Source organism: Pelodiscus sinensis, chromosome 5, assembly GCF_049634645.1.
Source record: "Pelodiscus sinensis isolate JC-2024 chromosome 5, ASM4963464v1, whole genome shotgun sequence".
In the NCBI taxonomy this organism is placed as follows: domain Eukaryota; kingdom Metazoa; phylum Chordata; order Testudines; family Trionychidae; genus Pelodiscus; species Pelodiscus sinensis.
Window position 1 is genome coordinate 103,480,625 of NC_134715.1, and position 13,765 is coordinate 103,494,389.

Sequence of the window (13,765 nt, forward strand, 5' to 3'; positions counted from 1 at the left end):
GCTCCCACAGAGAAGGGCCAAAAGGGGTCTTCATTGTCCTCCCCAGATGAGGCCCTGAGTGATACCCTCCCCTACATACCCTCTATGGACTCGAGGGTGCACCAGAACCTCCTTCACTGCCTGGCCCAAAGCTTTGGGGTCCAAACTGAGAGGGTGTCTGAGGACTCCAGTCCTATGGTCGACACGCCCCTACCAGAGTGGTGATCCCTATTAACAAGAAAGTGGCCAAGATGTCAAAGGCCCTTTGGCAAACCCTGGCTTCCATACCCCTAATGGACAAAAAGGACAAGCAATGGTATTTTGTACCCTAGGAGGGCAACGAATACCTGTTTTCCCACCCACCTTCTGGCTCCCTGGTTGTTCAGGTGGTGAATCAAAGGGAATGGCAGGGCCAGCAGAGTGCCACCCCTAAGAACAGGGACACCAAAAGGACGGACCTGTTGGGCAGAAAGGCCTACGTATCCAGAGGCCTCCCAATTTTGCGTAGCGAACCAGCAGGTCCCGCTGTCTTGCTATGCCCTTAACACCTGGACCTCTATGGACAAGTTCACCGATCTGCTCCCCAGAGACTCTCAACCCGAATTTAGCACCCTCTTGGACGAAGGCAGGGCAATCTCCAGGTGGCGCTTCAGGCAGCCCTCAGTGCAGTCAGCAAGGCCACTCGCACCATGGCCACAGGCCTGGTCCTACACCACACCTCTTGGCTACAGGGGTCTGGGATGCTCCCAGAGCTTCAGAGTACCATCCAGGACCTTCCTTTTGAGGGGGGCCCCCTCTGTTCTGCTAACAGACAGACCAGTGCCTACATGGTCTCAAGGACACACAGGCAATGCTAAGGTCCCTGGGCATGAACACCCCAGCTACCAAAGGTGCTCCATCTTGGGCAGGAATGGTCCTTGGCCTTCCCAGCAAGATACAAGTCCTGACTTCTCCCGTCGACACAGTGGGAACGGTAACGGAAGAAACAGCAGGTGCCATCCCCAGCCACCCCAGGATCAAAGCCAGAGACCTCCTGGCAAGTCCTCGGGGCCCCGCCAAGAGTTCTGAGGGCGCGCTCGTGGGCAGCCTACCACTCTCACCTTTTCCCTTCTGGGACCATCTATTTCCTTTTCACAGGGCCTGGCAATTCATTACGTCGGACCGCTGGGTTCTGGGAACGGTGGGGAGGGGATCTGTTATTCCCTTCCATTCAGCCACCTTTCCTTATCCCACTACTTCATCCCTCTTCAGGGACCCTTCTCACGAACTCCTTCTCTGGGAGGCAGTCTTTCAGCCGTTGCGCCAGTCCCTCCCGGGTTATTCGGGTGGGGCTTCTATTCCTGGTACTTCCTGGTCTCCAAGGAGAGGAGGGGCGCGGGTCCGGATGGCGGGGCCTGCCAAAATCCTGCGTAATTAGATCTGGGATGAGAGGGAGGGCTAACGGCCTCTCGCATGACAGGCTCAGGAGGGTCGAGAACCAATGCTTCCTTGAAGTAACCGTTCTTTCCCTGGTCTGGCAGAATTCCTCATTTGGGAATGATCAAGTCTCAGGGAGGTCTAATCTCTGTTTGCAATGTGTTTAAAATTAAATATTTATACATTTTTGTATAAAATCAATTCCATACTTTTAATTTTTTTTTAAACAGATGGTTTAAGCCTCGCCAGTCACCACATTGCTATTAATGTGACATTGCGACGTATTGCACATGGAGCAGATGCTGTTGCAGCACAGTGGGACTTTGATCTACTCAATGGACAGGGAGGATGGAAGTCTGATGGATGTCACATTATCTCTTCTGATGAAAACATTACCACCATTCAGTGCTATTCCCTGAGTAACTATGCAGTCTTGATGGTATGATATTTATTAAAGTTTTTTAGTCTAATCAGGAATCCAAAATTTTCAGGAAAAATATAGAAAAGTAATTGTTTTGCATTTAGTGTAATAAAATACTGTGGGATTGAGGAATGCCCTCACAAACCAACTTCGGAACAATTCTTGTTTGTATTGGTTTTAGATCAGTGTTCCCTGTAAGTTGTGCACTTGTGTGGCCATTCAGGAGCGATTCAGATGCTGCCCAGCTGATTCACAGAGCACCCAGAGCTACGTGCACATTCACACGTCTCAGTGCACATAAAATTTATTCTGCACATGGATGGAAAAGATTAGAGGGAACATTGATTTAGACATTGGCATAAAGTCTGCTTGAAAATGGTTGACTAACAATACTGATTTACCATAAAATATATCAGATACAATAGGCTTTCTTTATGAAACCTTTCAGTATGGTACTATGATATATAAGTCCATTTTAATGACCTAATAATTGCCAATCTATTTTTGTGAACTTTAGATTCAGGTTCTAACAAAAGCAGCCTCAAATGAAGTAGGCAACAGAGAAAATAATAGACAACAATTACACTTGTCAGTTTAATTTTAGTGTCTATGAAGATAAGATTTTTGTCAGTTTCTACACCATGCTTGTTCATCTAGTATTCATGATTATATTTCCTGATTCTATTTCCTTAAATGAATATAAGAACAAAGTTTATGGTGTTTAATTACTAAACAAGTCCTAAAATAGTATTTTGTTAAAGACAGCTCTACAAATAATTTGATTTGGATGTCTTTTATGTATTGAGCCCTGGAGAATGGTAACACTGATTCTAAAATACAGTGGCAGGAATGAAACAGTGAATTAAGGGAGGTTCCTCTTAATAGGCTATCTTTTTGTAATTGTTTGTTCCCAGAAGGCCCCCTCTTGCTAACTTAGCAATTTTTCCTAAATGTACATCTCGTAGGCTATTACCTTATGGGGGAAAGGTGAAGTGGAACAGTATGTTCTTTTTTTGAAGTGTCCCTGTGGCCGCCCCACTATAGGTGTCTTGGCACTTCTGCATTTGGAATCGAACCTTTTTACCAGCAGTAACCTTCTCCCCCTATCCCCCCGCCCAGGGTGCCGACACGGCACCTCCCACACATAGCGAACGTGCTGACACGTGTGCTGTCAGTCATCCATCAGCTTATTCTTAACCACTTCCGGTTTGGTTGGAACATGGCAGCACTCTGTGTTCTACCTTAGATACTTGTAGAGTTAGTTGTTGTTAGTCAGATCCTTGTTCATGGTTTTTCCCCTCCTGAGTGAATAGTTAGTTTTAATTAAAAAAAATCTTTGTTTTCTACTGTTCATAATTTATAGTTGTTAGGAAAGGGTAGGCATGCCAGGCTCACCAGGATTTAAACAGTGCCTGACATGAAGAATGTCTATCCCCATATCAGACGGGCATGCCCATGTATCCGGTGCCTGGGCCAGGGTCACTCGCCGAAGAGCTGCCACCATGGAGAAGATAGAGACCAGCCTTGGAACTGGCGCCCCAAACCTCTCTTGCCTGGACCTCACCCATGATGACTTTGGATCAAGGACCCTTCGCATCAAGGGAAGCTCTACCCAAGAAAACAGCCAAAAGAAAACACTCTTCACAGAGAGGGCACTGAAGGGATCATCTCCCCAACGTAAGTCTCCATCATATAAGGGGCAAGCTGCTGGGGATGCACAGATACCAGGAAAGTCTGGTATGGACAAACCCCGAGGGGCAACATCCGCCAAAGACACGTTCCCTGCAGTCTTAGCACCCAAACCAAAGAGGATAGCCACTGTGCTGTTGGTACTGACAAAAACGGTTCCCAAACTACTTCAGTGCAGCGTCGACAAGGGCTGCCCGGAACCACCAGTACAGGGCAAGTCGGTACTGCCCCAATGTACCAAAGTCTCCCCAGTACCAACCCACATCTAGGGCATGGGCAGATTCTTTAATGCAGCAACCTCAATCTTCTGCACCGGTGGTACCAACATTCACTCCACCAAGGCCTTTGACTACCCACCAAGATCTAGCAATAGCGTTGGTACTAGGCACACCCTTATTCAGTAACAATAGCACACCAACACTGGAGGGATCAAGCAGGCTTACCACGCCATTAAGCTTGGCCCCGCCCCTTCTCCAGTGACAGTGATGAGGAGATCACATTCTCCCCATGACATTCGTCAGCAAAGCCAGCTGAGCAGATACAATAGCAGCAGCGGGCTCAGCCCCAGATGTGGCAACCTTTTCCATGGCTCCCTCCTATTCCATTCCCACAACCTTGGCACGGATGGGATCCTTTCAGTACTGTGGAGGCTCAAACACCAGCACCTCAACTTAGAAGACACATTACCTCCTTCACACATCTCATCATCTTCTCCTGATGAAATGATAATGTCCCCTCCACCAACTGTGGGGGAAGACTTCAAGTCTTTCCAAGACTTATACAAGAGAGTGACTAATACACTCGACATTTCATTGGTTGAGGTTCCTGAGACATAGCACAAACTGACCGATATACTACAGGACTCGCCTTCATTGAAAATAGTCCTGCCAATCAACAAGACCATACTGGACCCAGCAAAAATCTTATGGCAAACGCCAGCTTCTTTCTTACCAACATCAAAAAGAGCTGATACCACCTCACGATCGTCAGTAGTCATGTGATGTGTCTCCTGGCTGCTCCTCTCTGGATTCCCTAGGGAGGTACAGAACACCATTGAGGACCTGCCATTTGAACGTCAAAAGCTGTTCACCACCACCACAGATGCCTCATTACATTCGCTCAAGGACTCACGAGTAACATTAAAGACCCTGGAGATATATGTTCCCCATCCCAAAAAGAAACTGAACCTCGGGGCAGAGCATTGTCCTCATACTCCTCCCAAAGAAGCTATGACCTAAAGAGGAGGAAGAGACGACAAAAGTGCAGACAGGAGCAAGACCAACCCACTGTGTTCCAGTCCACCAATGGGCAGCAAATCTTTTGAACATCTGGTTAAGGATTCAACATCATTTCCAACAACTGCTCAATACCAGTTTTGTTTGCAGGCGTATTACCACACATGGGCCACTGTTACAACAGACAGTTGGGTCTTAGAAGTCACACAGAAAAGCCTCATATTACCCTTCATCACTTTTCATCAAACTCAACCCACTTTCCCGTCCCTCTTCATGGACCCCTCTCGTAAGTTGCTGATACAACAGGAGATAAACAGATTGCTCCGCATAGGGGCAATAGGGATCATACTGACAGATCACAGGGGAAGGAGTTTCTACTCAAGATACTACTTCACTCCAAAAAATTGGGGGGCTGGAGACCTCTTCTGGACATCTCAGAAAGGGAGGCACAATAATCTTCCCTTACCTGGATGATTGTTTAATTGTAGCACGTACAAAACAGAAGATGCCGTAGTCCACTGCAAAAACAATCCAACTGTTCAGAATCTGTGACTTCAAATAAACACACAAAAATCACACTTCAGCTCCTGGGATGGAGTGAGGTTCATAGGGACCGCATTGGATTGCTTAAATGCACAGGCGCAACTACCACTATAGAGGTTCAAAGTACTGGCGGCTCTACTGAGAACTGTTATAGACAGCCCCACAGTGTTGGCAAGACAGTGCTTTCAGCTTCTTAGTCATATGTCTGCAGCCACATACGTGGTTTCTCATGCCAGGCTATGTATGAGGTATCTCCAGATCCAACTTCATACATACTTTTGTCCTCACAAGCACCTTATGCAAAAAAATACTGAGCCCCACAAAGAGAGTCAGAGAATCACTCGCCATGGTGGTTACAGGTCGACAACCTCTGCTCAGGTCCCATTTCAGCAAGCACACTCCCTCCCCAGCCATAAACATAGCCACAGATGCTTCATAAGAGGGCTGGAGAGCACACACCAATGAGCACAGTGCCCAGGGAAGATGGATGCCAGTAGAGTCAACCCTACACATCAACATCCTGGAACTCTGCTCAGTGAGAAGAGCATGTGACTACTTTCTCATTAATCCAGGGCAAGTCAGTGAGAATACTCACAGACAATACCACCTGCATGTTCTACACAAATCGCCAAGGCAGGGCAAGATCATACCTCCTCTGGAAAGAGGCAGCAACACTGTGGCAGTGGTGTATTCATCATGAACTCACCATATCAGCAGTATATCTCCCAGGCAAGCAAAACATCACCTCGGGCCATCTAGGCTGCATATTTCATCAGAAATATGAATGGGAGATGCATACCCAGACCCTACATTCCACCTCCCTGCGGTGGGGCTTTGGGGAAATAGACTTATTTGCCACAGTACGCAATGCCAAATGTCCCAAGTATTGTTCTAGGTAAAGGCTGGGCAAGGAGCAACATGGGGGATGCCATGATCAGCTGGTCTCACAATTTTCTATATGCTTTTCCTCCCATTCCCCTTCTTGGCAAGGTCATACAAAAAATAAAGCAGGAAAAGGCCAGAGTCCTCATCATAGCAACCTCATGGTCCAGGCAGGCCTGGTTCCCTTACCTGTTACAACTGTCAGTGGCTTCTTCAGTTCCTCTTTCACAATGGCCTGGCATGCGATCTCAGGATCGCAGTTGAGTTCTCCATCCAGACATTCACAGATTTCATCTCTAGGCCTGGTTCCATCAGGAATGAATACTCAGCAGCCTACAGGTTAGAGGAAGTTCACAATATAATCCTAAATTGTCACAAATATACTACAAGAAAGACCTGTTTGCAGAATAGGTGGGCAAACCAAAGAACACTGGTTTCTCTAAGTGTGCAAACCAAAGAACACTGCAGCCTCATTGCACACAGTTGATGGCGATCTTAAAATACCTTCTTTCACTGAAGAAACAGAATCTTTCCAACTCATCAATAAAGCCACACCGTCTTCTCTCATACGAACCTACCTGGGGATTGAGGTCAGCTGGGGAGGCTCTGCTTAGTGTTCCCCCACTTATGGAGATAAGATTAACATCTACACGGAACAGGGCCTTCTCAGCTTTTGCTCCTAGGCTGTGGAATTGAATTCTCTTCCTAAGGATATTTGCATGGTGCCAATGTTAGCATTGTTTTACCATCAGGCTAAAGCTAACCTTTTTACTCATGCTTTTATTGGTGTTTCAGTCTGTTTGTGTGTGTGTTCCTGCCCTCGATACACTTTTAGCAGGTTTTGTGTCCTCCTGGGGTCTTGAATTTTAAATTTTTATATATATCTGTATTGTGTTTTTAAAAATGTTATAAGCCAACTCAAATAGTTCTAATAGAGAGGCAGAGTAAAAATATTTAAATAAATAAATAAATACAAGGACAAAGTAGTCTTAAGGCCACATCCAAATTTCTCCCAAAAATAGTTTCACATTTCCACCTTAACAAGCCGATATAATTACCTGTTTTTCACCAAAAATCTCATCCGGACACCAGTGCAGCATGACTCGACTCCTTTGACATTCGGTGGGCACTTGCCTTCTGACTAGATAGAATGAAACAGTTCAGGTGCTCTTCTAGGCTCTTCATTTCTACAGCCGGCCACTCTAAAGGTCATGCAATCTCAAAACAGAGACTTTAATACAGTTTGCTATTCATTTTTTAAAAGGGCTACCATGTCAATAAGGTGCCGTTTCCAACTCATTTGTAGGAACAGTCCACCAGAGCAATGGCCACCTCTAGGCCTTCCTGCATAACATGATCATCAAGGACATTTGTTAGGGCAGCAACATGGGCCTCTGTCCACACATTTATAAAATATTATGCTCTAGATACTTATGCTTCACAGTGTTCCACCTTCAGGGAAGCAGTCCTTGCCGCCATCCACCATTCAGGTCCAAAGCCCTTCCTTCAGAAAGCTGAAAGTACTGCTCTGTAGTCATCTACAGTGGAGCACCCACAGGAATACTCCTTCAAAAAGAAAGGTATGGTTACTCACCTTGTGCAGTAACTGGTTTTCCAGCTCCACAACCCCCTTCCTCCCTTCTGCTTCGGAGTTGCAACATCTCTCCATGGTAAAGAAAATATGGACAGAAAGTTGGGGGCACATGTCAGCTATGGCATAGGCAGCGCTACGCATGCGTGCCGGCACACGGGGGTCGGTACTGCTGCTAAAAAATTCCAATTCCAAAGTAGGAGTGCCAAGACTCTTACAGTGTAGCAACCACAGGAACACCCTTCTCGAACACCAGTTACTGCGCATTGTGAGTAACCTTCCCTTTTGGTGACAGAGCAGCAGGGATTCTGATTGCTTCCTTGTGCTGCTCTGGTGGTTTCTACCACAGTCACAAGAGCAGTCCTCTAACAATCAAAAATATAGATTAGGATATAAACATCAGAATATTATGCAATCAGGTGAAATACTATTAATAACATTTAGAATTTACTCTTGCAACATTAAATTGCATAGAGATATCATCAGTATTGACTATATTTGAATTTTCAGAGGGGTAGCTGAGAATCTGTAACTGGAAAAGCTTAAAAAACAATGAATAGTCTAGCAGCATCTTAAAGACTAACAAAACATGTAGATGGTATCATGAGCTTTCGTGGGTGCAACCCACTTCTTCAGATGAATGGAGTATTCAAAGTCCAGTTCCAAAATAAATAAGGAGGGGGGAAAATAATGAATAAGCGTTTTCGTGTTACAAAAAGCTGATAAAGAAGGTGTAAGTTGTTCTTAAGTACTCATTGGTTGATTAAGTCATAAGGATGTGGAAGGTAGTGTGCTAGCCAGATAATGTTTTTATTCATACCTTTGTGATAACTTCATTTCCAAGTTTGGGAGCCAAGTTCCAAGGTTTCCCTGTGTATTTGGCTTGTAGAATTGGCCTGAAACAACATGGTGAAGTTGAGATCAATTAATGGACCCACGTTGTTTTAGGCCAACCAGCAGCCATGGCACTCCGGCCCAGGCCATGGAGCTCCGGTCCCATCCCTCCTCCCTGGCCAGGGCCACAGAGCCAGGCAGCTGCAGCTCTGCTCTGGTTGAACAGCTCTAACCGTGGCACGCCGGGCCTAGGAGTAGGGGGACCGGCGGCATCTAGAGAGCCCCAGGGGCTCAGGCAGCAGTGGTAGCAGGCTCAGTCCCTAGCTCAGACCTTCCCTTCTCTGGTAAATCCCCTCATTTGGGACTGGTTAAAGTTCCGAGAGTGCCAGACCAGTGAGGTCCAACCTGTAGTTAAATTTTTTAAAAATAAGAAAGGATTAAATGGTAGAATACAAAAAACAATTTTTTAAAGATAGCGGAATGTTGCAAGATTTAGTCTGATGCCATAATATAAGAAACCTTTTAAATGGGAGATAGCAGTTAAAAAATAACAACTTCCCGCAGCTTACCACCACTTCTGGGGGTTCCAGAAGTGTGCTGGCTGCTCTGCTGGGCATTCTGCGGGAGGGGGCGTTGGACCCGGAGGAGGAGTACGACTATTTCCCTGCATCAGCGCAGGAGGGGTGAGTCGGCCACGGGGCAGGCACACGCAGGGTTTCCCTGTGCCATGTGGGGAGGGGGGGAGTCGGGCCTGGAGGAAGCATGTGCCGGCTTCCCTCTGGGGGGGAGGGGCGGGATCCTGGGAGGAGGCAGATGCAGGGGGACTCTCTGCCTCCACTGGCACCCCACCTCCAGCCCCCTCTCCTCAGTTCCCTCTACCCAGCCACAGAACTCTGTCCCCACTCTCCTGCCACAGAACTCTGTCCCCGATCCCCACTCCCTGAACTCTGTCCCCTCTCCCCTGTCTCCACTCCCGTCCCCACTCCTAGAACCGTGTCCCCACTGGCACCCTGTGGCCTGCTGCAGAACCCTGTCCCCACTGGCAGTCTGTCCCCTGCTGCAGAACCCTGTCCCCTGCCCTTCTAGCATCCTGTCCCCTCTCCTTTGCCCCCAGCCGCAGAACTCTGTCCCCACTGGCACCCTGTCCCCTTCCAAAGCACCCACTAGCACCCTTCCCCATTACTATGTCCCCTGTTCCCACCAACACAGTTGGGGCCACATTAGTGAAGCTTGGGGGGGGGGGGAGGAGTTTTTTGCATCTCACTTGTCTGGCCCCAACTGAGTTTTCTTGGGTCAGTGACCCCTGACTCAAAACAGGTTCCCTGCCCTTCTCAGAAATAAAGACAATGCAGAAACTTTTTGTGTTTGACATAGTATTTTATTTAAAAATGAAGCCTGGCCAACAAACCCTCAATTGGGGCCAAGCCCCCATCTGGTCACAGCATCATAACACTCCTGCACTCCCCTTTCCCCCAGACCCTACATCTGAGCCTATCATACACTGGAACCCCCTGCCCTGAGCCCCTCATGTACCCCAACCCAAATTCCTGCACCCTCACATCCAGAAGTCTGTGACTTGCTTAGTACCCTAATCCTACATCTGACCCCAACACTGCCCGGCCTGGCACCCCCTCCCCAAGTCAGAGTCCCCTTATCCACCTTCTCCTGCATCCAGATTTCCTCCCAGAGCTTGCACTTCTCACCCCTTCCCACACCCAAATCCCTCATTCCCACCCCACAGCCTACATATCCTGTCTCAACCCAGCGAGGTTACAGCTAGACTGCAGGAGTTGTTCAGGATTCCGGAGATATCCCAGGTCTTCTGCATCCAGGGATGCATTTGTTCTTCCACTTCTTTTAGTGGAAGAGCAAACATGATCTTTCGGTCATCCCTATTTTCCTCTTTGAATGAGGAATAAGGGGGCTTCCAAAAGAAGGGTTTTTTCTGACATTTGGTCCAGTCTAGACAGGCCAAATGTTGGAAAAACATCTTCCTACAGAAGAATTGGGGAAAAAAAGCAGCAGTATAAGAGTTGGGGATAGCAAGTGATGGAGAGGAGGAGAATAGAGAGGGCGGGGCTTCAAGGAAAGAGTGTGGTGGTAGATCTTGTTCTGTCATTTAAAAAGTGATCTTGGGTGTAAAAAGGTTGGAGACCACTGTTTTAGAGTAACTTCTCTCTGTTAAAAGAAAGTTCCGTTTCAACTTACTTCTGGTTCAATGGTATTGAATTTAATAATAATGGAATAATTTAAGTTTATACTAGCCCTCTATCCACAGGAGGTCAGTATTGTCTAGCAGCTTTACCAAAACTTCACGCTTATTGTGCTCTTACAAGACATTTAGGGGTAAATTAGAGCTAAACAGCACAGAACACTGAAAAGCTGGACTGATAGCTGTAAACAAACCACAGAAAACTTGGCCAGCCCATGATACATGGACATCCGGCTAACTAAAATCATGCTGCATCAGAGAGTGCCAGACTAGAGAGATTCAACTAGTAATTCATATGCCTTTTTTTACTACTTGTGCTAACCAGAGATAAATACTGTATGCATTGAATGTTTGTTTTTGTTTTTTACCAATAAAGGAGTAAATTCCTAATAGCTCTATTGTCAATTGCTTACTTAAACTAGTATTTATGGAATTAAAATGCGTTAAAGCTTTTGTGATTTCATTCACATTGAACTACCATTAACTTGCAGACTTGACACTGTGTTTATTATGACTTGAAATACATTCCCACTATGTTCTTTTTTATTTTAAATGGATAGTCCTGGTTATTTATTTTGACCATCTCGAAAGTGAGGGGAAAAAGCTGACTGACTTTTTTTTTTTCTTGTCAGGATTTGGCAGGAGGTGAATTGTATACTGAACCACCTGTTCTCTTGCATCCAGTTATTTATGCTACTTCTGTAGTTCTGCTAATGTGCCTCTTGATGATCATAGTCAGCTATATATATCACCATAGGTAAGAAATAAAAATAATGATTTATGTAGATCTCAAGTTACATTTACATTTAGTCTTACTAGATGAAACCAAACACACATCAATATAAATAGGCTTGGAAGGATTCTGTTTTTTTTCAGTGAATGTCAGTTTTATCGTACACATATAAATGAACAGATATTTCCATTGATAACGTTTACAGCAAGGCAAAGTAAGAAAACTACTGCTTACGTTCAGAATTTGATTTAAGACTCTCTTTAAATACTTTGTATAAATGTGAATGTGCAAATTGAAGAAAATGGAAAAAATCCTTAAAAATAAAAATCAGTATTAAAACAATTAAATTTTGTGAAGCTTAGAAGTGCATTATTGTTAAGAATTACTAACCCAAGTGCACATGATAGAGTCCTATCAAAATCTAAGTTTTAAAAGGCCAACTTCAGACTTGTACACAGGTCAGAATATTTGCCCCTGTTGAGAAAAGTTACCTTAAGTGCCTTTCATCTGTACCTTATCACAAATAGTGTTTTATATATTAAAGCCCAAATCTTCAGTCAAACCTTTTGACTGGCACACTTTGAACCACAAACTTGTATCCATATATGTTGCTCCTGAAAACAAAATGTTGGTGCAAATTTAATACCAGTGATTAAATGGAAATGGATTTGACAGCTAAGCCATGTATACCTACATTTCTTTCCTCTTTGTGAATGAAGTAAGAAACTGCTCTTTAGAATTCAGACCAAGTTTTTAAAGGCATTTAAGTGTTGCAGTGCTGAGCACAGCAATGCCTAAGTGTCATGTTCAAAAAGGATTAGGTATTTAAGAGCCAAAACACTGTTCCTGAAAGATAAGCATGCAGCTATATGTGATATAAACTAACATATTTTTTTTTAACAGTGTGATCAGGATCAGTGTTAAAAGCTGGCACATGTTAGTTAACTTGAGCTTCCATATATTCCTGACATGTGTGATGTTTATTGGAGGTATAACTCAGACCAAAAGCACCAGTGTCTGCCAAGCAGTAAGTAAACACACAAGCAAGATTAGAAATGTAAAAAATTGTAATAAAATGTAAACAATGACTCAAAGCTAATTTGAAAATAATGAATTTCGATCATGTTTAAACAAATATTCTCTCAACTTTTCTGCCCTGATTTCTGCTGAGATAGCTACGGTAAAGCCAAAATTTACTTAGTAACAGTATATGGAAATTATTTAAATTTTGTGTTATATATACAAAACATGGATTTTTAGACTCATACCTGATTCCATTTGAAGAAAGGTGTTACCGGCTTCATCACTCCTCTACATGATTTTCAGAACAGCAGTAAATCTTGTCTTTGGATTGAGGTTTCATATGTCTTTGTCCACTGATGAGGGAAAGAACTCAAGCTCAACTGAAAACTAGAAGATTGTCTAATAGGACTATCTAATATGGAAAGAGAAAACATTTAAGTTTTTGGAGGTAGTCTCTCAAATTCCTTTATATAGTGGTTTTACTACTAAAGACTCAATTCTAAAATTGGTTAAAGAACTATATATTGTTTTTATGACACATGAAAAAAGTCATAAAATATTTACTTTTTCTTACTAAATGATCAGGTTCCATCCAGCCCTACAGTTCTAATATTCTACTTAGAATGAGAAAGTAAGTTCTCATTCCTCCCATTTTGGATTTTTTCTACTCCAAAGACCAGTGGCTTTTATAAATAAAAGCTACCAGTTTCATCTGTTCTGTAACTTTTTTTTACAATTTGCGAGTGTTCATTTTTTATATGGTTGAGTGCTTGTTGTTCTACTGAGATTGACGTTTGAGCTCACAAGGTCATATCTAAGCCATTTTCAGGGTTTCTGCTGTATTAACGGGAGCCATCTTAGGTCAGTATCAATAAAGTGTCTTGAATTTTTATCATTTGTTCCTTAGATCCATTTTAAAACTAACTCTGAATACAAAGTGAATACCTCCTGGCAACTCTGGGAATGGTTAAAGAAATTGCTTACTTTTCACAAAACATTGATATTTATTTTTCCTATATATTTTCATTTCCTATATATAAGGTTGACAATTGGAAAGGGTAGCATAGGTTCAAACTTTCACTGCTAGTGCCTTGTTGCACACTCTCTCTCTCTTTGGCAGGAGTGAGCCTCTAAAAGCAAGGACCTACTGAAGCTTTTCCACACTCTGCCTCTCTCATCCTGGGGCTTTTCCCTTCTTGCATAGTCT

At 44.3% G+C, this 13,765-nt stretch overlaps 1 protein-coding gene across 4 annotated transcripts in view; it reads left to right on the top strand.

Moving 5' to 3' along the window:
• Positions 1-13,765, top strand: part of ADGRA3 (adhesion G protein-coupled receptor A3) — a 141,716-nt gene that overhangs the window by 116,643 nt on the left and 11,308 nt on the right. For all 4 annotated transcript variants that reach the window (XM_014581111.2, XM_075930639.1, XM_075930638.1 and 1 more), the window contains 3 exons: positions 1,626-1,834; positions 11,435-11,559; positions 12,439-12,562. In XM_014581111.2, the coding sequence (XP_014436597.1) occupies positions 1,626-1,834; positions 11,435-11,559; positions 12,439-12,562 (458 nt within the window). The remainder of the gene's footprint in view (positions 1-1,625; positions 1,835-11,434; positions 11,560-12,438; positions 12,563-13,765) is intronic.